The sequence below is a fragment of the Camelus ferus genome, chromosome X (genome assembly GCF_009834535.1).
Source record: "Camelus ferus isolate YT-003-E chromosome X, BCGSAC_Cfer_1.0, whole genome shotgun sequence".
In the NCBI taxonomy this organism is placed as follows: domain Eukaryota; kingdom Metazoa; phylum Chordata; class Mammalia; order Artiodactyla; family Camelidae; genus Camelus; species Camelus ferus.
The window spans coordinates 49,424,155-49,451,004 of record NC_045732.1 but is presented as its reverse complement, the minus strand read 5'-3'; the positions used below and the strand labels follow the sequence as shown (position 1 = coordinate 49,451,004).

The following is a 26,850-nucleotide window of genomic DNA, read 5'->3' as shown; positions in this document are numbered from 1 at the left end:
GTTTTACTTATGGTTTCCTTTGCTGTGCAGAAGCTTGTAAGTTTCCTTAGGTCCCATTTGTTTATTCTTGCTTTTATTTCTATTGCTTGGGTAGACTGCCCTAGGAGAACATTTTTGAGATATATGTGAGATAATGTTTTGCCTATGTTTTCTTCTAAGAGATTTATTGTATCTTGTCTTATGAGAGCCTAAATGTCCATCAACAGATGACTGGATAAAGAAGATGTGGTATATTTATACAATGGAATACTATTCAGCCATAAAAACCAACAACATAACGCCATTTGCAGCAACATGGATGTTCCTGGAGAATGTCATTCTAAGTGAAGTAAGCCAGAAAGAGAAAGAAAAATACCATATGAGATCGCTCACATGTGGAATTAAAAAATAAAAAAGAACATAAATACTAAACAGAAACAGACTAATAGACATAGAATATAAACTTGTGGTTGCCAAGGGGGAGGGAGGGTAGGAAGGGACAGACTGGGATTTCAAAATTTGTAGATACTGACAGGCATATGCAGAATAGATAAACAAGATTATACTGTATAGCACAGGGAAATTTATACAAGATCTTTTGGTAGCTCACAGAAAAAAATGTGACAATGAATATATGTATGTTCATGTATAACTGAAAAATTGTGCTCTACGCTGGAATTTGACACAACATTGTAAAATGACTATAACTCAATTAAAAAAAAACACTTAGGTTTGGTCTTCATCCTGTTAGCTCTGTGAGCTCTGTCACATCACAACTTGTCTCAGCCTGTTTCCTGATAAACATGGGAATATTAATAAATAATACCAACCCTCCAGGTTTGATGTGATGATGAAATAAGGTTTGAAAAAGCATTTTTTAAATTGAAGAATACTATATACATATAGGTATAATTATTGCATAAACAAAGTGCTGTCACATGATCTGCGTCTGCAACAGCTATTTATAGTGGCTTTTATTGTGGGCTCCTCCATTTCTCGAATTTATTTCCACCACTTATGTGTCAAGTTGCTGCAGGCCAAGCCAAGTTGGCCTGATGCTGCAGTTCTCCAGCATTACACAAGTCTCACCATGCTTCATGTTCTTTTTCTGGGTGCACTGGAAATTTTCTTTGGCTTATTTAGCTCATGTTTGTCTCACTTTAGCGCATCATAGAGTAACTACTTTGTTATTCCAATGTTATTCACATTTCTTAATCAGAGAAGTTGGCTTACGAGACTACATTGGTAAAAATGTTTTGACTCCATTCAAAGACTTCACAACTGTATTTCCATGCCAATAATGCCTGTAGGTGATTATAACGGAACTTCTCAGAACTCCTGCGAAATCATCTGGAGGGTCAGATGTTTCAGAATTCTGAGATCTTGACTGATTTAAAATCTTATGATTCTATATGGCCTCTAAAGACTTTAAATTAAATCTTATGTTTGAATGTAGGTAACATCTTTAGTGTAAAGAACAGTGGAAAAGCAGACAGAATACCATGGTTCTAGTTATGACTCTATCATCACATGGCCCAGGTCTTCTTTATTTACTAGGAACAAGGAATACTCTGAAAAAGCTGTTATTAAGACCCAGCAAGATAATGTGTGTGAGTAATTCTGAAAGTATAAACATTTAAGATATTATTTTGTCACATTATATCAGAAAACCTCTCACAAAATATATACTGCATAGATTCCTACTTTAAAAAAAAATTAGAGCATTACTGGACAATGCCTCACCTAGGTAGAAAGATTCAGTGGCAATATTTAGCCCTAATATAAATCATTGGTAGAGTCTAGAGTTTCTCTATTGTAAAGTGTTGCTAACACAGAATAGATGCTTGAACAAATTATTTACTGATGATGATGTAGGCACTAGTGAAAGAGGCCATTATTGATTTGTCAACAAGACAATAATAAGCCAGAAATATCCAATTAGTCACTAACTTGTCAATTCTATTTCCATAATATCTCTGGAATTGATCTGCCATTGCTACTGCCAGGTTCAGGCTTTTAGTTTACGACTATTGCATTAACCTCATAACTCCAATCTAAACTCTCTCAAGCCCAAACTTCCTACTTAAGCCAGAGTGGTTTAATGAACATACAAATCTGATCATGTTACTCTCCTGATTAAAACCATTCACTGGCTACAGGATCAAGCATTAACTTCTTACAATGAAATACAAGCCCCTTCACCATTAGGTCTCTGCTCACCCAGGCTCATCTCCTGCTACTCTGCCATATACTCCCTGGACTCCTGAATGTGGAAATGTTTTCTTACGCTTTCTTGCTTTTAAACATGCCATTAACTTTACATGAAAGTCCCTTCTTCTGTAAAGAACTCCTTTCAAGCATCCTCTTCCCTAGAAACCTGGAGTGTAATACGAATTTTGAAACGAAGTAAAGCTAAATTCATGGGCCATGCATATCCTTTGTCTTCATCAGACTTATCATTAGTCGATGGTGCCTCTACATAGGTAGTTCATAATTATTTCCCTATCTTGAGTGAAAGTTTGAGAATGCAGCAATGAATAGAAAATTGCAAACGCATTATTGTCTCCAGGGTTTCAGGTAACATTTACACTTGGAAATGTAGTTTTCCAGATAACTGTAAACATATTTCAACATCATTTTGGTGGATGATAGCAGTGACAAAACATAAATATGTTTTTAAACTTGGACTTCTCGACATACATTTTCATTTTACCATCCCTCAGCAAATCCAGCTGTTTTGCAATAATTAGGGATGCTGCAGAAACCAAAGGGTAGAAGTAGAAAGAGAGGCAAATTAGCAGAGAAAAGGGGTGTGTGTGTGTGTGTGTGTGTGTGTGTGTGTGTGTGTGTGTGTGTAAAACTGCCCCAAGAGCAATAGACCAAAGGAAAACTGTTCCAAAGTTTGTCCAGAAAAGAATAATCAGCCAAGCGAAAGCACTTACAAGGCGGAGAGAAAGTGAATCTCGCAGATGAAGCCTCCTCTCCGAGGAAATCATTACCTGTAGTTTAATCTGCCCTAAACGTAAGTACACAGAAGAATGGTAAGAATAAGCAGAGGGAAAATGTAGAGAGTGGATCTTGGCACTGAGTTGGAGGCGGCAGAAGAGTGAAATGACAGAAAAGGTAATGTTGCTAGATTTAGCAAATGCACTATTTGGGACATAATTATACTAGAAATTATTCACTGTTTATCTTAAATTCAAATTTAACTGCGCACTCTGTATTTTATCTGACAAATCTAGGTAAAGAAAGACAATGTTATTCTGATATTCCAGGTTATGTAAGAAAAATAGTAAAAAAAAAAACCAGCCCTAGAAGAAAAAAAGCGACCGCGCTAAAGCATCCGAGTCTTCGGAGAAAAGCTATTTCCGGTCTCAGGCTGTGGGAGAAATAAGGGGGAGGGAGAAGAGGATTAAGGTAGCCGGTTCAGTCCGCCAGTGTCCCACAATCCTCTGCTCTCGGTTCCTCTTTCCTCGCTTAAGATGGCGCTGCTCGCGATACATTCCTGGCGCTGGGCAGCTGCGGCGGCTGCTTTCGAAAAGCGCCGGCACGCTGTGATTTTGATCCGGCCTCTAGTCTCTATCCACGGCGGCCCAGATCCGCAGTGGAGGTCACGTCAGCTCGGCGCCTCGGGAATTTCTCGAATCTCTCAGGTGAGATGCCGTTCACATGGAACTGCAGGGTGAAGGACATAAGGTTGCCCTTATGTTCTCGGGTCAGGGAGAGCGCCAAGAAGAAAGGTTGTCAGAGCTAACTTGGAGCAGCAGTAAGTGAAAGAAATTTGCGTTAGAAATTTGAGGAAGGGGTGAAGAAAACCTTTGGAGGTACTGTAAATGGGAACAGTTCCCGGCAGTGAGCACCTGGAACGCTAGTGACTCTCGCAGAATTTACAGTTTTTTTTCTCTGAGTTTAAGAGATAGGGTAGACAGCATTCCCAGACTGCTTACTTTTCTAAATGCAGGGAAAAACTGGACTACTTTCCAAAGTTAGTAATGGACTTTGGGACCAGTTTGCCTGTGGTTAAGATTTTACTCAGTCAGAAATAGCAATTTGGAGGGCACTGGAATATGACAAACTACCTATAAACAAGCGGCAAATTGAGTTAGCAACAGTTACTCCCTTGCTGACAGTGCTGATAGGCCAAAACCGTATTTATCTCTCTCTCCAAAACAGACCGCCCTAAATTCATGTGTAAACACGATTATCCTTTGATCTGAAAATTGTGTTCTATGTACAGAGGTCACTTTGGAAACCATAAGGCTACCTATCTTTAACTAATGAATGTAGCTATGACTATAGTGCCTCTTAATGTTTATATCCATTTTTGTTTCTCACTCAAGAACAGTTTTTTAAATTATTTGTACTTGTACTTCAATATATCTTTTTATTGCCTATATATTAACAGAAAGTTTAAAATACCACCCCTTATTCATCAGTATCACTAGTGTTGTCCACTTTATATGAGAAACTTCTTAAATTTTGATTCTTTGTCAACAAATATTTAATGTGTACTATGTACATAGTCCTGTACTAGATAATGGAGTACCAAGAGAATCAGACACAGTAATATTTTCAAGATTGGACAATTTGGTTAAGGAGATTGGACCTATGCATTACCAGAATAATTTAAAAACAAGGTAGTAGGTTCAATATCAAATGAATATGATCAGTAAGGGCTGTAGGCATCCAGAAGAAATAGTGATAATTAAAAGACCAGATTATAGAGAGGATCTCATGCTGGCAGTAGAATGCAGGGAGAACATTCCAAGCAGGGAGTATAGGGAATGGCATTAGGCCTGTGGAATGCTGGAGGAATTATATCCATTCATTCAGTAATTATTGAACACTTTACATCAGTGAACAGAACAAAATATAGGCCCTGTTCATAGAGTCTAAAATCTAGACTCTTTAGTAGGGGAAATAGATAAGTAAACACAATTATAATACAGTAGTACAATGATGGGGAAGGTACAGAGTACTGGAAGAATATACATGAGAGGCATCAAGTCTAATCTTGAGGTGGAGAAAATTGCCTTGAGTAATTTATTTAAACCAAGACCTGAAAATTAGAAGTTAAAGAGGAGATAACATGTGCATAGACCCACAGGTAAGAGAGAGCATGAACCTTTTGTAAAACTGCATATAGTTTAGACTAGTGAGGAGTTCATGATAGGAAATATCAGATTAGGCTAGAGAAGCAAATCCAGATTCTTTTATTAAAGTTTTTAAAGCACTTTGTAGTTGAAAGTTTGTAACATGTGATCTCTTGGGAACCATTCTTGTTCTGTAGTCCTCTAAAAAGCCAGGTGAAGTTTAAGAGAAAATTTGTAGGACTTTGTCTTTGATGAAGGGGAAGGAGAAGTGATTAGGAGTTTAAGAGGGAGGTGATGGCAATAAAAACAGCTTTTTCTTTTTACACGAGCACTATCCCCACAACTTCCTTCCTCCACGCTCTCCTCTACATCCTACCATTTCCTTTGGTTATGATTTCTGAAGTGTGAAAAACAAGGGAAAGGTGTTACCTTTGTTTTCTACTTCTTAAAGGCACACAACTCTTGCCTCTTTTTTTTTAAATGTGGATTTAACAGGGAGATTATAAGGCTTTTAAAGTAGAACCTCATATAACCTGAGGCAAATTTTCAAGTTAATTAGTGACTTGTGATTAAGATTGCAAAATAAATACTGAATGCATACTTTTAGGGTAATTGTTAGTATTTATAGCATGTTTTATAGCTGAAAGGAATCTTAGTGTACTGTTATGAAATCATGTTAGTGGGTTGGATCAGCACTTTTTTAAAGATGAAATTTAGTAGAATAGGAAGGAAAATACTAATGCTTTATATGTATTAAGGGAAGTATTGTTTTATGTACTTTTATGAATGTGTGTGTATGTGTATATATCTCTATATAGGTATATGAAACTCCCATATGTATGTAGTTCCTGAGATGTATTGTAAAAATGTATTTTTCACACAGGATTATGCCCTAGATCTTTGCTGTGCAATCTCTAGTAGTCACTAACTTCATGTGGCTGTTTAAATTTAAATTAAATTAAAAATTTAATTCCTCAGTTGCATTAGCCACATTTTAAGGGCTGAATAGTCACATAAATATGGAACATTTTCATCATTGCAGAAAGTTCTAACGAACAACAGTACTTCTTTGGAAAATATCATATCCAGCCCTTCTAATTTTGCAGTTGAAGAAACTAAGTTCTAATATAGATAAATGACAGCCATTAAGACCATTCATTCATTTGTTGCCTTCTGTGTGTTAAGTATATAAGGGTAAGACTGTGGTAGACACTAATCACACAATTAATGTTTGCTGAATTGTAAAAATACTTATCTAGTAATTACTAGAGCACAATTCATAGAGGGAAACACCTAAAACAGTATTTTTTTTGTAAAATTGGAAGATTTCATATGATGAGATTTAAATTGTAATGATTTATTGTACAGTTGCCTGTCTACTACACTAATTAATATTAAAAGGATTTATGAATTTTGAATGATAGAATTTGGGGGTTATTTCATTAATATTTACATGATGGAAACTGAGGCATCATATACTTAATCCATAGTGCCTTTTTAATCTATGTTTAATGAGTCATTGACACTTGATCCTGACACTGATCGTATACTATTTTCATTTGTTTTTCTTTAAACATCTTTGTTGAGATTAATTCACATACCATACTGTTCACCCATTTAAAGTGTGCTGTTCAATGGATTTTAGTATATTCAATGATACATACCACCATCACCACAGTCAGTTTTACAGTTTTCATTACCTCAAAAAGAAACCTGCTACCCTTTGGGCTATCCACCCCTACACCCTGTCCCTCTCCCCCTACGCAACCACTAGTCTATGTTCACTCTCTATAGATTTGTCCATTCTGGACATTTCATACAAATGGAATCATATAATATTTGGTCTTCTGAGTCTGGCTTCTTTCACTTAGCATTATGTTTTCAGTGTTCATCCATGTTATGGCATGTATTAAACACTTCATTCCTTCTTACAGCTGAGTAATATTCAATGATATGGATATGAAAGATTATCTTTATGCATTCATCAGTTGATAGACATTCAAATTATTTCTATCTTTTGGCTATTATGACTAATGCTGCTGAAAACAGTCATGTGCAAGTTTATATGGACACAAGTTTTCATTTCTCTTGTATACATAAGAGTAGAATTGTTTGGTCATGTGGTAATTCTATGTTTAATTCTTTTAGGAACTGTTGGACTGGTTTTCAAAGTGACTACGCCATTTTGTATTATCATCAGAAGTGTATGAGGGTTCCAATTTCTCCATATCCTAGCAAATAGTTGTTATCTGACATTTTTTAGTCTAACCATCTTGGTGGGTGTGAAATCATGTCTCCCTGTGGTTTTGATATGTATTTCCTTGATGACTGAGGATGTTGAGCATCTGTACTTGTGCTTATTGGCCATTTGTATACATCCTTTGGAGAAATGTCAATTCAGGTCCTTTGCCCAATTTTTAATTGGGTTATTAGTCTTTGTCTTATTGAGATATGAGAGTCTTTATATATTCTAGATTCATGTCCCTTATCAGATATATGATTTGCAGATATTTTCTCCCATTCTGTGGGTTGTCTTTTTGCTTTCTTGATATGGTCCTTTGAAGCACAAAAATTTTTCATTTTGTTGAAGTCAGATTTATCTATTTTTGTCTTTTGTTGGCCATACTTTTGGTGTTACAGCTAAGAATCCATTGCCAAATCTGAAATCATGTCGATTTACTCATATGTTTTCTTCTAAGAATATTATAACTTAATTCTAGTGAGATATAGAAATATTATTTTTGTATAGTTCTAGTTCCTTCCCTTCTTTGTTGTTTTATTTTTATGTCTATTAAATTATCTATGAATGTTATAATCCTGACAATACATTGTCATAATTATGACTTTTAAAGAATCTAAGAGAAGAAAGGGGGCAAGTAAATATTTATGGCTTTTATTATATTAACCTTTATATTTATCATTTCTGATTCTCTTCATTTGTGTTCTTGTGTTTGAGTTACCATCTGGAGTCATTTCCTTATCTGAATACAGCTGTGCTTCTACGCATCTCCTTTGTGCTGTTATTGGCAAATATATTGCATCTCTATATGTTATAGGCTCAACCATACGTTGTATACATATTATTTTATACAATTGCTTTTAAAATCAATTCAAGGAGAAAAGTAGAAAAAGTGTGCATTTATACAGTCTTATAATAACACAATTACCTGTTCCTTGTTCTTTGTTTTTTTGTGTGTGGATTTGAATTACAGTCTAAGGTCACTTGCTTTCAGCCTCAAGAACTTCCTTTAGTATTTCTTGTAAGGTGTTTTTGCTAGTATTAAAGTCTCCCAGTTTTTGTTTGTCTGGAAATGTTTTTTTATTTTGCCTTCATTTTCAAACAGTATCTTTCCTGGATAAGATACTGTTTTGCTTGACAGTTTTTTCTTTGAGTGTTTTAAATATGTTATCCTACTGCCTTCCAGCATATATATTGTTTCTGCCAAGAAATCAGCTATTAATTTTATTGGGGTTCTCTCATTAGTGAGGAGTCTTTCTTGTCTTACTGCTTTGAAGATTTTCCCCTTGTTTTTGGCTTTCAGTATTTTTACTATGATGTGCCCATGGATCTCTGCACATTTCCTTCTTAAAGTTTGTTGAGCTTCCTGGATATATACATTTTTGTTCTTTTTAATAAGCTTTGTAGGTTTTCAGCCATTATTTCATCAGGTAGTTTTTCTTCTCCTTTATCTCTTTTCTTTCTGATACACTCATTATGCATATGTTGGTGCACTTAATAATGTCTTACATTTCTCTGAGGATCTGTTTATTTTTCTTCATTTTTTCTAAAATCTCTGTTCTTCATATTGCATGATTTGCATTGATCTATCTTTGAGTTCACTAATTATTTCTTTTGCCAGTTCACATCTACTTTTGAGCCCCTCTAGTGACTTTTTCATTTCATTTATTTTACTTTTCAACTCTAGAATTTCCATTTGGTTCTTTTTTTTCTTTTGTAATTCCTGTTTATTGATATTCTACATGTGATGTGACATTGTCATCACACTTTCCTTTATTTCTTTAACATGGTTTCCTTTAGTCTTTGTACATATTTGTAATGACAACTTTGAAGGCTTTTTCTCTTCAATCTAACATATGGTCAAACCACAGGCAGTTTCTCTTCCCTGCTTTTTTCCCCAGCATATAGGTTATACTTTGATGTTTCTTTGCATGTCTGGCAATTTTTTGGAAACTGGACATTTTAGATAATGTAGTAACTCTGGGTAGTGGTCCCTTCCCTCCCAGGGTTTATTATTTACTTTCCCATTTATTTAGAGACTGGCTGGATTATTTTAGGGCTGTCTCTCTATGCCGTCTCCCTGCTCCCCCACTCCACAGTGTTAGTGCCTCTGATGTTGCTTCTTAAGCAGCATAGCCTTAAGAAGGATATCCTTGGGTATGCCAGCAGTCACCCTGAGATGACAGTGGTTTTGCTGAGACTTCTTTCTCTTTCCCAGTTATGCTCCATTTGTTGCTGGCAGATTGCATTGTTTTCAGCAGTGCCCTGGGGCAAAAATTGTTTCACTGACTGAAGTAATCAGATTCGCATTCCTTTGAAGTGACAGTTGCTGAGGTCAGTGAGATTTATTCTGACCCTAGGCAGTCTCCTCCCAGCTATCTCCCTCCTTGGTTTTCTGCTTCTCTGGCACAAACCAGCTCACCTACAGTTTAGCCTCTGTCCAATGATTCCATTAGTCTCCTCCCACTTGCCTTTCACCTTAACCTCCATTGTATTTGAGAGCAGCCTTAGGCTTGAACTAATCCACATCCAGTTGTATGAAGTCAATTCCTGTGGGAAGAGATTAGGAGCTATCTGCTTTAGGGCCTTCTCAGGCAAAATCTCCCAGCCACAGCTCTAGAGCTGGGGAAGGGGACAATGGTGCCTTCTCTCTGAGTGATACCCCCACTTTAGGAATTGAGTGCTAGGTGGAGTGGAGGGAGCAGTGGCCTCAGGTTTTTTTTACTTGCCTCTCCTGGTATGTAACCACCCTCTTTTATGAGTCAGGGCCTGGGTGATTGGGGCTTCAGTATTCTCAGTGGCACCACACCTGAGGTAGAGCCTCTGTCCCTCTAGTAGAGGTGTGTGCAGGAAGGGAAACCCTACCTCTTGGCCATGCTAGCCCAGAACTTACCTTCAGCAACAGGTCATTGGGGGAAAGATGAGAAATGCTGATGTCCTGCCTATCCCAGGAAGGTAGTCTTTCAACTAAAAGCTCAGTGGGCAAAGGGAGTGCTGTCTTAAGTGGAGTTTCCATATTGCCAAATATGGGAGGCAGGGAGTGTGCCCTGGTTCAGACAGCACAGACTATTGCCATTCTAACTGAGCTCTAGTAGATCTTGAATAAATGATATTTCACTTGCTATATTCCCCCACGACTATTTCTAGAGACTTTAAATGGTTGTCCTTTTATAATTGTTACCAGTTTTGCTGGGGGATGGGTCTAAGGAGCTCCTTATGTTGTCATCCAGAAGTAGAACTTTTTTCATTTGTTTTTGCCTGGCTTATGTTCTTTGGCTTATTGCAATGCAGCAAAGCAGTCTGTCCTTTCTCTTTGGTTTGTAGGAGCTATTACCAGTGAGGTCTGGCACATCTTTTATTTTAGTATACTTATCTTGTATGCGCCATTCAATAGTCCTTTTGAATAGGTACTGTTTTGTTTTCATTTGTTAGCTGTGACATCACAGACAAAGGGTGGGAACTTTAATTTCTTCCCATAGTGTGTAAGTTTCCCCTTCCTGCCCTCCTACTGGTGACTTGCTGCTGATAGTTAACCAATTAGGTAAAAGTTAAGAGACTTTACTTCTGGCCTTTGTAATGATTGAAGTGGGAATATGATAACACTAGGGAAATAATCCTCTTACTCTGCTTTGTATCCTAGTTTTAAGATTTAGGTTTCATAATACAAGTTGCATATCAAAAAACTAGAGTGAATACTGAGAAGACACAAAATGTAATAAGAAAATGAAAAACAGAACTTAACAGGAAAAAATTAAGGATGTTTTCAAGTGGATTATTTTGCATGAAACTGAAGAGGGTGGGAGGTGATTCAGTTACATTTAAAGTACTTTAAGGATAATTACTTTTTTAAAAATTAAAAGCTATCCTTCTAATAGTTCAGTGATACCTGAATGTACTTAGAACATTAGTTCATAATACAGAGACTTAGACTTCAGTTTCAGGAAGAGGGATTTCATGTGCATATGAGAAAGAACTTCTTAAATTAATAGTCCTTTTGTTGGGATACTAAGACAAACTTTTTATTTTATTTTATTTTATTTTATTTTATTTTATTTTTTATTGAGGTATAGTCAGTTTACAATGTTGTGTCAATTTCTGGTATACAGCACAATGGTTCAGTCTTACATGAATACACATATATTCATTTTCATATTCTTTTTCACCATAAGCTACTACAAGATATTGAATATATTTCCCTGTGCTATACAGTATAAACTTGTTTATCTATTTTATATATGCCAGTTAGTGTCTGCAAATCTCGAACTCCCAGTTTATCCCTTCATATCCCGCTTCCCCCTGGCAACCACAAGTCTGTATTCTATGACTGTGAGTCTGTTTCTGTTTTATATATAAGTTCATTTGTCTTTTTATTTAAGATTCCACATATGAGTGATATCATATGGTGTTTTTCTTTCTCTTTCTGGCTTACTTCACTTAGAATGATATTCTCTAGGGACATCCATGTTGCTGCAAATTTTATCATTTTTTATGGCTGAGTAGTATTCCACTGTATAAATATACTACAACTTCTTTATCCAGTCATCAAGACAGACTTTTTAAATGACCTTCTAAGAGGCAGAGTGAAAAACCATTGATCATAATTTAAATAGGTATCTTCTTGAAGAAAGAACTGACTTAAATTTATATCCTTCAGGATCACAATTCACTTTAAAAAGGGTAATCTAGCAGAAAGAACGTTGGTAAGCCAACAATCAGAAGAGTTGAATTCTAGTCTTGGCTTTGATGTTAGAAGACACTAGAACACATCATTAAACAATAATTTTCAATCTCTAGAAGATATAGCTGTTAGTAAGTAGTCAGCTTGGTTTTGAGAAGAATGAGACATACCGAACCAATTCAGTTCTTTATGTGAGAGAGTCACAGAGTACTTAGAGTGGGGTCGATCTTGATATCAGTAAGGGTTTCAGTTCTTGTTCCGTGTATGATTCTCACTCAACAAGCTAGAAAGGAATTATATTGCATACTGTTAGAGTCTTGGAGTAGTAGAAAGTATACCTTACTGGAAAAAATACAGACAATTTGAAGGATTTTGATTTCTAAATATTAAAGAGGATAAACAACTTGTGTACAAAGGACATACATGGTATAGTGGAGTGAACATTGGCCCAGGACATCTGACCACCTGAGCTCTGTTTCTACTCTTAATAATCTTGGACAGATTACTTGTTCCTTTGGACTTCAGTTTCTGTAAAATAAGATTCAACCACTTGATCTTCCACCTTTCCAGGTTTCTTCCACTTTAGTTTCCTGACTCTGATCTGTTGGGACTAACTCTTTATATATATACTACCTCTGCTTTGTGAGCCTAGTTTATTACTGGTGGTAGTTTTCCAGGAACAACATAGGTTACATTTAAGTTCACATGAATTTTTTTTCAGCAGGGGAGGTAACTGGGTTAATTAATTAATTAATAGAGGTGCTGGGGATTGGACCCAGGACCTCCTGAGCTACCATATGGACATAGAGTCCACATGGACTCTACTACTGAGCTTATACCCTTCCCCCTAAGTTCACATGAAATTTTAATGGGGTAAATTTGTATTCTTCCCTTCTCATACTACTTACTGATCTAAGAGTAGGAGTACAAGAACTGAGATTGATGAATTTCGTATTTGCTAATGTTGGGGAGATGGAATTAGAGTGAAGGAAAAGTAAGCTAGGTTCTAAAATCATCTAGGAAGGTAGAAAAGGTTTTAAGAAAGTGGTGGAGAGCATTACTATAAAGGCTGTAAATAAAGAAGCAGATTGCATAGGCTATAAGTGATAAGGAATGGAAATAAAAAGGTCTTAGTCTGCAAGCGGCGTTGGGGATTGAGAAGAGGAATTGAGAGGACCCCTCATTCACAAATAATTGAATAAATAACATTCTGTAAGCCACTGACATATTGCTTTGAATTGGTTATTAAGATTAATAGGAGGGGGAGAAAAGTTCATGATAGTGTTTCTGAACTTTTGTTTTTAGAGCAGTAGGCCCTTTGAGAATGTGATAAATGCCCTGAATTTTCTCCCTAGAAAAAAGCACATACACAAATGCTTCATTTTGCATGCAATTTCAGGGGGATCAGAGAATCTCTGATAAATATTACAGGCAGGTGAATCTCTAATGGAGTTCCTCAGTAGCCAGTGGCAGAGCAGAGGGCACTTGTCACTGGGCAGTAGGGTAGAAATGGAATGGAAACCTATTTTGCTCATACCAAACTTTTGGTTAAGTGGAAAATACAATAATACATTGATATTCAATGTTATAATCTTAAAGTGGGTTTTCCAAAGGAGTGTGTTCTTTCCGTGTTGTAAAATAGAATATAAAATAGAGGCAAAATTCCCTGTTCTTTATTTGATTGTTATAGTTTTCCCTTTTATTTTTATTTATACATTTCCCTTTTTAATTGTACAAAATCACATCTAATAAAAACAAGAGAAAATACTCATATTCTCACCTCTTTTTTCTTTTTGAATCATCAACATTATTTTTAATCACCCCTCCTCCCAGTCACCTAGGATCTGCATTGTTTGTTATACAGAAAGAAACATTTTGAGAAGCACAGGAGTCCTGGTTCTATCATTAACTAACTGCTTGCAAATACTCTAAACTTCCAAGAATCCATTTCTTCATATTTCACAGGAAAGCACAGGAAGAGATGATCCTTAAGATTGCTTTTAGTTTTAAAGGCTGTGCACAATCTCACCTCTTAAATAGTTTTCCATTTTCCCTGTGAATTCCAGTTCTTATATGTACATGATTTTTACATTGCTGAGATAATCTTAAATTCTGTTTCTTTTTGCTTGTAAACATTGTTTTTCTTGGTGCTCCATCTTTACCAAAATTTGGCGTTTTAATTACTTCATATTTTAGTAATTTTAATAGGTATATATTTAGCTGCCTACAAAAGGTGACATTTTTGTTGTTTTGGTTTTCTTTTTTTCTAAAATCTCTGTCCCTGAAGTATTCATTTGTGCTCTCAACAACCTTGTAAGGTTTATCACTAGTGAGTTAATATACTTTTCAATTCTTTTATTATGTCATTTGATCTCCACAGTAGCCCTGTGAGGTAGGTGAACATTTCATTGTAGGAGCAATGGCCTATTCTGTCTTTTTCAGTCCTGCAAATTTTGCCCTAGTTTGAGGCCCTTGTAACTTTATGCATAACTTTTCTCACTGCTTTCAGGCATTTAGCCTTCCAAGCCATCCCACACAAAACATCCAGATTATTCTTTGTAAAGCATAACTGATAAGTATCACTTCCCTGCTTGTGGACTTTAGTGTTCTCTACACCGTAGGCTGGTGTTCAAGGCCCTAAAGGATTTTCACCTAACTAGCTTGCTAGCCATATTATGAACTATTTTCCTATAAATACCCTGCCCCTCCAGCCACCCTGGATTGCTCCCTGTTCCTTGTACCTTGTGCCTTTTTGTTTTTGTTCCTTCATTTATACCATACTCTGTGTCCGAAATGGCCCCTCTCTTAACTCCTTTCTGTTTTTCAAATCTTAGCTCAAGGGCCAATTTATTCCATAGAACCATTCCTTATAAGCTTGTTAGACGTTTATTTCTTCCTCCTCTGAACACTTTTCTACAAGTACAGTTATGTGTGTCTTGTGGAGAAGATAAGATTTTATGCACCTAAAAGGCAGATACTTTCCAGTCATCTTTTTTATCTTCTACAGAGCTGGGCATGGTATCTTACATGTAGCAGATACTCAGAAAATATTTATGAAATGAGTGATTAAGCCCTATAACCAAATCAAAACAAAGTCTAACATAAGGATAAATAATATTTGCTTTGGTACTCTACATTTGGAATCGAAGGCTTACTTTCTATGTAGAGTGTATATTTCAGTAAAATCATAATCAGATTGTAAAATTAAATTTGTGGGTAACAACTTAAGCCTGTCCATTGCCTTTCTGTCATTATATGGTACTGTGGTGCAGTAGTGTCACTGTCAGTTTTTGCTAGATAACTAAAGCATATATGCTTTTAAATTTTTTGAGTTACTTTATTAGTAGATGTCTTTTGCTAGAAAAAATAGTTATAAGATGGAGTTCTTTGAGGAGTAACATATATAACATTTATTTTACTTCTTGCAGCAATTTTAACTGCAGGCTGTATTTTGGCTTATTTATTAGTTCTCTGATTAAATTTTCTTTACCACATCCAGTGAGGAAGGAGATGTTAGAGTGGACAAACTATATCCTAAGGGTGTAGTTTCTTAGATATTGATCTTTAAGGAGAGTAGGCTTTTAAAATATTTACTTATCATGCTTTTCAAAGCATACTAGAAAAGAGAAATTGGGTCTTCTATTTTGGTTTACTTATCAGATTATTTTGTACTGATCTTGAGTAACTTGTGTTGACTTGTCATTGTAATATATTCATATTTTTAAGTGTTTGAATATTTGCCAAGTATGAACTCTTTCTTCAACCCTATTAACTGTGGTGACTTAACAGCTGGGTGCATGTGAGTGTGCATGTACATATGTCTGTTTGCTAGGACTGCCGTAACAAAGCATCACAGACTGGGTGGCTTAAACAACAGAAATTAATTTTCTCGCAGTTCTGGAGGCTAGAAGTCTGAGATAAGGTGGTGGCAGGGTTGATTTCTTCTGAGGCCTCTCTCCTTGCCTTGCAAGATGGCATCTTCTCTGTCTTCACAAGGTCTTTTCTCTGTGCATGTCTGGGTCCTAATCTCTTATAAGTACACCAGTCATATTAGATTAGGGCCCACTCTATGACCTAGTTTAACATTAACCTCTTTAAAGGCCCTGTCTTCATATATAGTGACATTTGAGGTATTGGGTGTTAGGACTTCAGCATGAATTTGGAGCAGACACAATTCTGTCCATAACAGTGTGTGTGTAAATACATAGAAAACTGGAAGCATATACTGTCTCTGGAGAGGGGATGGGTTGGGAGGCTAGAGGACAGTGAAAAGGAACTTTCACTTGTTATTCCAGATACTTTGGCATTGTTTGATATACTGGTTTTTATAATGAGAAAAATTTCATATTTAAACTTTTCAGTTGGTGATCTGACCTTCTGAAATAGGTTGTATTAATATGTTCATTTATTGAACTCTGTTTTGTATACTAGTAATGCATTTTGTATATGGCTTAATGATTATTTTTTGTAATGTAAAAAAGATCTTTAACATGTTTAAGAAGATTTCCTGGAAGTATTCTACAGCTTTTAGATTTAGCCAGGTTTTGGTTATCACTTTACTAGGGAATTGGGGAATTTTTTGAAGACTGAGTACCAGTATTTCCTCTTAATTTCAGTGGTTTCTTCAGTCACTATGTAACATAGGATTATACATATTTGATGTTGCCTAATAAGGAGCTATACTCATGTTTCTTTTTTCAAAATCAAGTTCTTGTATTCAAAAAGTTACCAAAACAGTACATACTAGCTACTAAAATATTAGAAAACATAGAAAAGAAAAAAAGAGAAGAAAAAGAAAAAGGCAGCTATGCTCTAACACTTTGATATAATCTATACTTACAATAATTTTGTAGTGTTTATAGTTTACAAAATGCTTTAACACTTCACTTCTTCCTGCTCCTATTTATCTATTCATTGTTTTTCACCAGGATCAGAAAAATGTCTCTTTATTCCTTGGAGCTACACTTTCCAATACAGTAGACATTAGCCACATGTGGCTATTTAAATTTCAATTAAAAGTAAATAAAATTTCAAACTTAGTAGCTTAGTCACACTAGACATATTTTAAGTGCTCAATAGCCACATGTGGTTAAGTGGTTATTATATTTTTTGAGGTGGGCAGGAAGGTAATTAGGTTTATTTATTTAATTCTTTTTAATGGAGGTACAGCCTCCATGCATGTGCATGCCCAGCATGTGCTCTACAATTTGAGCTATACCCTTCCCCCGGCTATTGTATTTGACTACACATATAGAACATTTGCATCATCGCAGAAAGTTCTATGGAATATGACGGGCCTAGAAACTAATTTTAAGTAGAGATGATATTACCAAATTTGTTTTAGGAATGTGATTATGGCTATAGTTTGAAGGATAGATTGGAAATAGGTCAGAATTGGAGATAGAGACATCAGTTAGGAGGATATTGAAGTACTATAGGAGAGAAGTGATAGGGCCTGCACTGCCTGTCATGAGAAAGAGTCAACAGGATTTGTCACCAAGCATTCTAATATCATAAAAATGTTTTGAAAGATTATGAAAGATTTTGAATCAGGAGAGTATTACTTTGTATTAGCTACTTTATCTCAGTCTCAGTGTTTTTTAGGCAATGAAATGGATATTTGAATAAGACTTACCTATATATCTCCCACAATTCTGGGAAGGATCAAGTGAAATGATAGATGTGAAAGCAGCTAGTGAATTGTAAAGTCCTTTAAATTTTGCCATTGCAATTTTGGCTTATGGTTCTGTAAGAAAACCCCATTTTTGATAATGGATTTTGTGGGGACTGCCTATACAGCTCACATGATTAGGCAACTAACATTGTTTCTGTTTTGAATACTTCTTAAGCAGTCCAGTTACACCCTAGCTAATTAGTGACAGAACTGACACTACAACCCATTTCTTTTCACTCATCTCTTTCCCCTTCATCTGCTAGCTCTACTTTTCACAACTCAAACTGATGAATTTAGGACCCTTTGTGCAACTAATAATCTATTGCTTTGATGAATAGCTAGAGGAAATCTATTTAAACCGATTGTAAAACAGTCTTTTAAATGAATTCTTATATATTAACTTAGAATACTGTCATACATACAAAAGTAACAAAATCATACTAATGTTTCTAGAGTTTACCACAACCTATCACAGCTCTGCATTTATAAAAAGAACATGCCACCATCTTCAGTCAGTCTTTTTTTTTTAACATTTTTTTACTGAGTAATAGTCATTTTACAATGTTGTGTCAAATTCCAGTGTAGAGCACAATTTTTCAGTTATACATGAACATACATATATTCATTGTCACATTTTTTTTTCGCTGTGAGCTACCACAAGATCTTGTATATATTTCCCTGTGCTATACACTATAATCTTGTTTATCTATTCTACATTTTGAAATCCCAGCCTGTCCCTTCCCAGCTCCTGCCCCCTTGGCAACCACATGTTTGTATTCTATGTCTATGAGTCTGTTTCTGTTTTGTATTTATTTATTTATTTTTTTAAGATTCCACATATGAGTGATCTCATATGGTATTTTTCTTTCTCTTTCTGTCTTACTTCACTTAGAATGACATTCTCCAGGAACATCCATGTTGCTGCAAATGGCATTATGTTGTCAGTTTTTGTGGTGAATAGTATTCCATATTATAAATATACCACCTCTTCTTTATCCAGTCTTCTGTTGATGGACATTTAGGCTGTTTCCACGTCTTGGCTGTTGTAAATAGTGCTGCTATAAACATTGGGGTGCAGGTGTCATTTTGAAGTAGGGTTCCTTCTGGGTATATGCCCAGGAGCGGGATCCCTGGGTCATATGGTAATTCTATTCCTAGTCTTTTGAGGAATCTCCATACTGTTTTCCACAGTGGCTTTCCTTGCTTTCCCTCCCACTCAATGATTTAGATGTCTTCTTTTACAATTTTGTGATTTTTCTATTTGTAATTCATGGTAGTTATCACCTTTCCAGTTATGAGTTTCTCATTTCTGTAGCATCTTGCTTCTTTTCTGTTTAGAGTAGACCTGTCAGTATTTTAGCATGGGTTTAGTGTTGCTAAACTCTTTTAGTTTTTGCTTATCTGTGAAGTTCTTTATCTCTCCTCCTATTCTAAAGGATAGCCTTGCTGGATAGAGTATTCTAGGCTGCATCTTTTTTTTCATTCAGGACTGAATATATCTTGTCACTACCTTCTGGCCTGTAGTGTTTGTGTAGAGAAATCAGCTGAGAGCCTTATGGGGGTTCCCTTGTAACTCACTGTTTGTCTCTTGCTGCTTTTAGGATCATTTCTTTATCCTTGACTCTGGCCATCTTGATTATGATATGTCTTGGTGTGGGTCTGTTTGGGTTCTTCCTGTTTGGGACCCTCTGAGCCTCCTGTACTTGGATATCTGATTCCTTCTTTAGGTTTGGGAAGTTTTCAGTCATGATTTCTTCAAATACCTTTCCAAACCCCTTTGTTCTTTCTTTCCCTTCTGGAACCCCTATTATGCGTAGATTGGCACGCTTTATATTATCCCATAGGTCCCTTATGTTGTTTTCATTGTTTTTTATTTGTTTTTCTCTCAGCTGTTCTGATTGGGTGCTTTCTGTTGTCCTGTCTTCTAGGTCACTTATTGGTTCCACTGCATTATCTAGTCTGCTTTGCACAGCCTTTAGGTAGCTCTCATCTCAGCAAATGAGTTTCCTAGTTCTACTTGGTTCTTCTTTATAGCTTCTATTTCATTTTTGACCTATTTTATATCTCTAAACACTATTTCTTTTAGTTCCTTCAGTCCTTTGATCACTCCTTTTTTGAAATCTTGATCTAGTAGGCCATCAGTGTCTGTTTCCTTGATCATGCTTTCAGGGGATTTCTCTTGATCTTTTAATTGGGAGTCGTTCCTCTGCTTCATATTGCTCATATCTTTCTGGCACTGTGGCCAGTTGGTGGGCGGGTCACTTCCCTTCCTGATGCTGCACTCGGGCGAGGCAGATGGGCGGATCGCGTCCCCTCCCAGCACTGTGGTCAGGTGCTGCGTTCCTGCCAGGAAAGCAGGTGGCCGGCTGCCCACCCTCTCCCAGTGCTGGTCGCTTCGCTGCTCTGTGCAGCTGCCCACTCTGCCTTGGGTCGGTGCTCCGAAGGCGGGCTCAGGGAAGATCGCAGAACAGCCTGCCCCTGCTCTGTGCCAAAACTCGGCTCCTTGTTTGTCTTGGCGGCATGAATTCTCTGAGGTGCCAGGGCAGAAAGATCCTATCTGCCTCGGGCTGTAAACAAGTCTCTGTCCTGCCTAGGAGGTTGTGGAGCCCCCAGGTGCGGATTCAGGTCTTGGCTCTGCCCCCACCCGGGTGCTGAGCACAGGAGGAGATGGCAGCTGTGGCTGCACCCTGCCTCTCTTCTCGCAAGAAGGGCTAGTAATGGTGCGGCGGGTCTGAGGAGACAAAGGCTACGGTGCCCCTCCCCCCATGGCACACCAGCCTTGTTACTTTGCTTTTTTTCGCAATTTATGGGGGACTGAAGTTGTTCTGCTCTGTATTCCCTCCCAGCCATGGCACGCAGCACCCTGCAATACCCTGGGGCTGCCTCAGTGCAGCTGCCCCAGTCCCCCGCCCAGCTTGGGCGGCCTGTCCCGGCCCCCAGCTGCCGGCTCACATCTCGGGCTGGGTGTCGCGGGGACTCTTTGTGCCCGTTTAACTCAGTTCTGTCAGTCAAGGTCTGCTCTGTACAGATCCAAGCCTTGGAGGCTCCCCCTCTGTCCCGCTGGTCTCTCCGTTGGAGTGGGAAGACCCAGTGAACGAGCACTATTTCTCCTTTGCTGCTCCCTCCCCACGGGACCGGTCCTGCACTGTTTTGCTTTTTCTTCTTTCTTTTTTCCTTTTCTTCTACCAGATTTTTGGTGTCTTTGTCTTTCAAAGAGGGCGATGTTCTGTCGGAGTTCGGCAGGTGCTCTGGTTGGCTGAGTGGGTCCGTAGATGTGAGTTTTGGTGTATTTGTGGGAGAGGGTGAGCTATGAGCGTCCTTCTTCTCTGCCATCCTGCTTCTCTCTCTTCAGTCAGACTTCTAACAAACATTTATCGGTTACCTGCCATTTGACAGGCATTGTACTAGGTACTGGGGCTACAACCATGAACAAGGGCATAGCCTTTGCCCTACAGGAAATCACAATTTGGAAAAAACAGGTAACCAACTCTTCAAATATGATGTGGTTAAGTGCTTTAATAGAGGTCTCTGCGGGGTTTATGAGGGGAACCACCCTCAGTCTAGAGAGGTCAGAGAAGACCTTCCAAAAGATTTGTACATGAGTATGCTCTGGTGGATGAATGAGAAAAGGGTATTATAATGCAAAAGATATTAGATAACAATCTTCTTTGGAAAAGCTGTAGTTTGGAGGGTGGATTGAAAGTGAACAAGATTGGAGATAGGGAGACCTTTGGTTTGGATGGAACATTACAGAGTTTAAGGGTAATATTTTAGAGAAGGGATGATTATCTTAACTAAGATAATCATATAGAGTATAGAAATATTTAGTAGGCAGAGTTGACAGGAGTTAGTGGTTTGATACAGAGGGTAAGGAAAAAATAAAGAGTAGAGAGTAGTTCCTGGGTATCTTGCTTACGCAGCTGGTGAGTAGTGATGCTATTAACTTGGATGGGGAGGCAAATTTGAGCTGTTGAAGACGATGGAGAAAATGGTGAGTTCAGCTTGGGATATGTGGAGTTTAAGCTATTTATGAGACATCATGATGAAATTGTCTAACAGCCAGTTGTGTATATGGGCCAGGTACCCGAGATCTGGGCTGGAGGTAAAGTTTGAGAATAATCATGGAGATAAGTTTTTTATAGTGGCTGTGGGTTACTTCTGGAGACTGTATAGAATGAGAAAAAAATAGAGGGCTAAGGAAGACACTCCTGAGACCGCCAAAATTTAAATAAGAGTCCAAGAAGGGGAATATGCAGTGGCCAGGAGGTTAAAGGAATCTGGGTAGATTGATATGCTGGAAGCTAAGGGAGGAGAGGGTTTTGGAAAGGAAGGAACGGTCAGTAGTAGTATGCAACAGAGAGGATATGTAAGATGAATATGCAAAATGTTATTGGATTTAGTAATTAGTAGCTCAGTTAGTATTCCTGATAAAAACAGAGTGGTGATATGGTGATAAAAACTGTATTACAGTGTCTTGAGCAGTAACACATTATGATGTGTTCTTTTCAGTACGTATTGTCAGAAGGTACCTGGTATTGATATGTCTTATTACTGGTGATGTTAACCTCCATTGAGTGGTTAAGGTGGTGTCTCCTGGCTTTCTCTAATGAAGAGTACTATTTTCTCCTTTGTAATTAAAAAACACCTTGAGGGAGATTCTTTGAGAGTATGCAGATATCACGTTTCTCTCCAAACTTCCACTAGCTAATATTAGCATATCTACAACAGTTATTACTGTGGTGTTTGCCTGATAATGTTTTTTTTTTGTTTGTTTGTTTATTTGTTTCCCTCATCTACATTTCTTAATGGGACTTAGAGAAGAGCTGTTCCCTTCTCCTCATTTAATTATTTGCTTGTTTATATCAGGATGGACTCATAGATGTTAATAAACTATATTCTATGGGTTATAATTTTTATTTTGTTGCTCTAGTTGTCCTAGCTCTGGGTCACTGGAAGCTCTTTTAGATTGGCTCTTGTGTCCTTCGAACATGCCCCCACCCTTTTTTGAGTACTTCCTTACTTTCTGACACCACACAGTGTTCCAGGTTCACCTTATGTTTTCCCTGCCCTGATCTTGAAATCAGCCCTTTCTATGAGGAACCCTGTGCCTTTTATTGGAAAATGGTTTGTAGAAATCAAGATCTAGATGCTAGATGACTGTATACTTTAAAAACATAATCAGTTCTAAGTTCTGGGCTGGCTTTATTAATAAAATTTAATAATCTTTCTACTAGGAAAGTTAACTAATTTCACATAATACCTATGAGACCATTTAATCTAAAGGGCATTAGAGCATTACCTTTTAAAATAGTTTTCTTAGAAAAAACTGTGATTATTATTTTATTTGATAAAATATATCTTCAGAAATGTGTGTCCAGCTTTTCATTTATTATTTCTGATTAAATGCCCTTGCTATAATTCTGTAATAGATTATTTATTTATTTATTTATTTATTTATTTTTCTGTTTTGTTTTCAATATAGTACTAGGAATTGAACCCAGGGCTGTGTACCTGCTAATTATGCACTCTACCACTGTGCTATACCCTCTCCCCTGTAATAGATTACTTTTTAAAAATTGCTAGGTGAAATTACAGTCTGAAAATAACCATTTTAAAGTAAAAATTTAGGGCATTTAATATATTTACAGCGTAGTGCAACCATAACTTCGAATTCCAAAGCATTTTCGTTACTCCAAAGTAAAACTCCTTAACTGTTAAGCAGTTTCTCTCCCATTTCTACCTTCCCCCCAGCTCCCATCAGTCTGCACCCTGTCTCTATGGATTTATCTTTTCTAGATGTTTCATATGAATGAGATCATACAGTATGTGACCTTTTGTGTCTAGAATCTTTCAGAGGTTCATCTACATTGTAGAATGTATCAGTACTTTATCCTTTTAATGGCTGGATATTATTTCTTTGTATGTGCATGTACACACCACAATTTTTAACCTATCCATCTGTTAAGGACCTTTGGCCTATTTCTACCAATTAGCTGTTGTGAATTATGCTGTTATAAACAAGCGTGTACATGTAATGTACTTGTTTGAGTACCTGTTTTTAATTATTTTATATTTTCCTCAGTTTTATTTAGATATAATTGACATATAACATTGATCAATTTAAGATGTACAACTTAATTATTTGATATGTGTACATATTATGAAATAATCACCACAATTAGGTAACATCATCACCTCACATAGTTAACAATTTTTTTTTCTTGTGATGAGAACTTTCAAAATTTACTCTTAGCAACTTTCAAATATACACTTGACCCTTGAACAATGTGGGGATTTCAACTCTGCACAGTTTAAAATCTGCATATAATTTATAGTTGGCCTTCTGTGTAGACAGTTCCTCCATATCCGTGGTTCCACATCTGTGGGTTCAACTCAACTGCAGATGGTATAGTACTATACAATCTGTAGTATTTATTATTGAACCCTCACAGTTCAAATCCTTGCTGTTAAAATATCAATTGTAAAATACAGTATTACTAACTATAGTTACCATGCTGTATTTTTTGTTTCTTCCTGATCAGTCTTAGTAGATCTGATGTCTCCAGGAATTTATCTATTATTCTAGGCTGTCCAATTTGTTGGCATATGGTCATTCATACTACTCTCTTACGATGTTTTGTACTTTATCAGTTATAACAGCTCCGCTTTCATTTCTGATTTATTTATTTGGGGCCACTTTTTCTTGGCTATTCTAGCTAAAGGTTGCCCATTTTATTTATCTTTTCAAAGAATAAACTCTTAGGTTTTTTAATCTTTTCTGTTGTTTTCCTGTTCTCTATTTAATTTATTGCTGCTCTAATCTGAATTATTTCCTTCCTTCTGCTAACTTGGGACTTAATTTTTTTCTTTTTCTAATTCCTTGAGGTATACAGTTAGGTTGTTTATTTCAGGTCTTTCTTTTCTCTAAATGTGTATTACTATAAACTTCCCTCTTAAGACTACTTTTGGTGCAGTCTGTATGTTTTAGTATGTTGTGTTTTCACTTTTGTCTCAATATATTTTTAAATTTGCCTTTTCATTTTTTCTTTTGATCTATTGGTTATTCAGGAATATGTTGTTTAATTTCCACATATTTGTGAATTTTCCAGTTGTCCTCTTGTTATTGATTTCTAGTTTTGTATCATTGTGATATGAGAAGATACTTGGTATGATTTGTCTTCTAAAATTTGCTAATACTAACTTTGTGGTACTAACATATGTATACTAACATATGATCTATCCTAGAAAATGTTCCGTGTGCACTTGAGAAGTATGTGTATTCTGCTGCTGTTGGATGGAGTGTTCTGTTTATGTTTGTTAGGTCCATTGGGCCTGTAGTGTTCAAATCTGCTGTTTCCTTATTGATTCTCTGTCTAGATGATCTATCTGTTGTAAGAGTAGATATTAAAGTCTTCAACTATTATTGTTATTACTGTTTATTTCTCCTTTTAGTTCTGTTAGTGTTTGCTCTGTATATTTAGATGCTCCTGTTTTCAGTTCCTTTGATTGTGTACCTAGGAGTAGAATTACAGGGTCATATGGTAATTGTGTTTAACTTTTTTAGGAACTGCAAAAATGTTTTCTGCAGCAGCTGAACCATTTTATATTCCTAACAGCAATGTACAAAGGTTCCAATTTCTTCATTTCTCTTCTAACGTGACTTATTTTCTGGTCTTTTTTTTGTGTGTGTGGCATTTTTAGTATAGTCATCCGAGTGAATGTGAAGTGGTACCATATTGTGGTTTTGATTGTTTTTCCCTAATGACTAGTGATGTTGAGAACATTTTCATGTGTTTGTTGGCCACTAGTGTATCTATTTCCAAATCTGAGGTAATGAGGTTTCCCCTTATGTTTTCTTCCAGAGTTTTATGGTTTTAGCTCTTATTTTTGTATATGATTTGAGGTAGAAGTCCAACTTTATTTTTGTGCATGTGGATAACCAGTTGTCCCAGTATCATTTGTTGAAGAGACTTTTTACTGCATGGTATGGACTCGACACCCTTGTCAGAAGTCAGTTGCCATCGCTGCATAGGTTTGTTTCTGGATTTTGAATTCTATTCCATTAGTCAGTATGTCTATCCTTATGCCAGTAGCACACTTGCAATTATTGTGGCTTTGCAGTAGGCATTGAAATCAGGAAGTGTGTGTCCTCTAACTCCCCCTCCACCTTCCTTTTCTTTCCTAATTGCTCTGGTTAGAACTCTCAGTACAGTATTGAGTAGTAGTAGTAAAAGCTTTTGCCCATTTCTTAAGGGGAATACCTTAAGTTTTTCACCACTGAGTATGATGTTAGTTGTGATTTTTACATGTTTTATCATATTGAAGAAGTTTCCTTCTATTCCTAGTTTTCTGAATATTTTTAATCACAAAACGGTGTTGAGTTTGTCAAATGCTTCTTCTGCATCAGTTGAGATGATCGAGTGAGTTTTTTACCCTTTATTCTATTAATGTGTATCATATTGATTGATTTTCTTCTGTTGAACCACCGTGGCTTTCCTGGGGTAAATCTCACCTGGTCATGATGTATAATCCTTTTAACATACTTCTTGATTCAGTTTGCTAGTATTTTGTCGAGAGTATTTACATCTATATTCATAAGGGATTTTGGTATTTAGTTTTCTTCTAATGTCTTTATTTTTGGCATCTGAGTAATGCTAGCCTTATAGAACGAAATAGGAAGTGTTCCTTCCCTTTCAGTGTTTCAGGATGAATTTGAGAAGGATTTTAATTATTTCTTTTTAAAATGCTTGGTAGAAATCACCAGGGAAGTCACGTGGTCTAGGATTTTCTTTGTTGGGAAGCTTTTATTACTGATTCAATTTCTTTATTTGTTATGGTTCAGATTTTCTATTCCTTCTTGAAATAACTTCTGTTTGGTAATTTTTATTGTTATAGGAATTTGCCCTTATTATCTAGGTTACCTAATTTGTTGGCATATAATTGTTTATCCTTGTTACTTATACAAGGTCTGTAGTAATGTTTCTACTTTCATGTCTGATTTTAGTTATTTTTGTCTCTTTCTTTGTCAATTCTGACTGAAAATTTGTCAATTGTGTTGATGTTTTCAAAGAACCAACTTTTGCTTTTGTTGATTCCCTCTATTCTTTTTTTCTGTATTTCATTTATCTCTGCTTGAATCATCATTACTTCCTTTTGGCTAGTATCTTCTTTTTATAGTTACTTAAGA

General features: G+C 36.5%; 1 protein-coding gene across 1 annotated transcript in view; it reads left to right on the top strand.

The window, feature by feature from the left end:
- The first annotated feature begins 3,428 nt into the window (after positions 1-3,428).
- Positions 3,429-26,850, top strand: part of ABCB7 (ATP binding cassette subfamily B member 7) — an 84,470-nt gene continuing 61,048 nt past the window's right edge. The window contains exon 1 of the mRNA XM_032474678.1: positions 3,429-3,632. Coding sequence (XP_032330569.1) covers positions 3,462-3,632 — 171 coding nt within the window. The 5' untranslated portion in view covers positions 3,429-3,461. The remainder of the gene's footprint in view (positions 3,633-26,850) is intronic.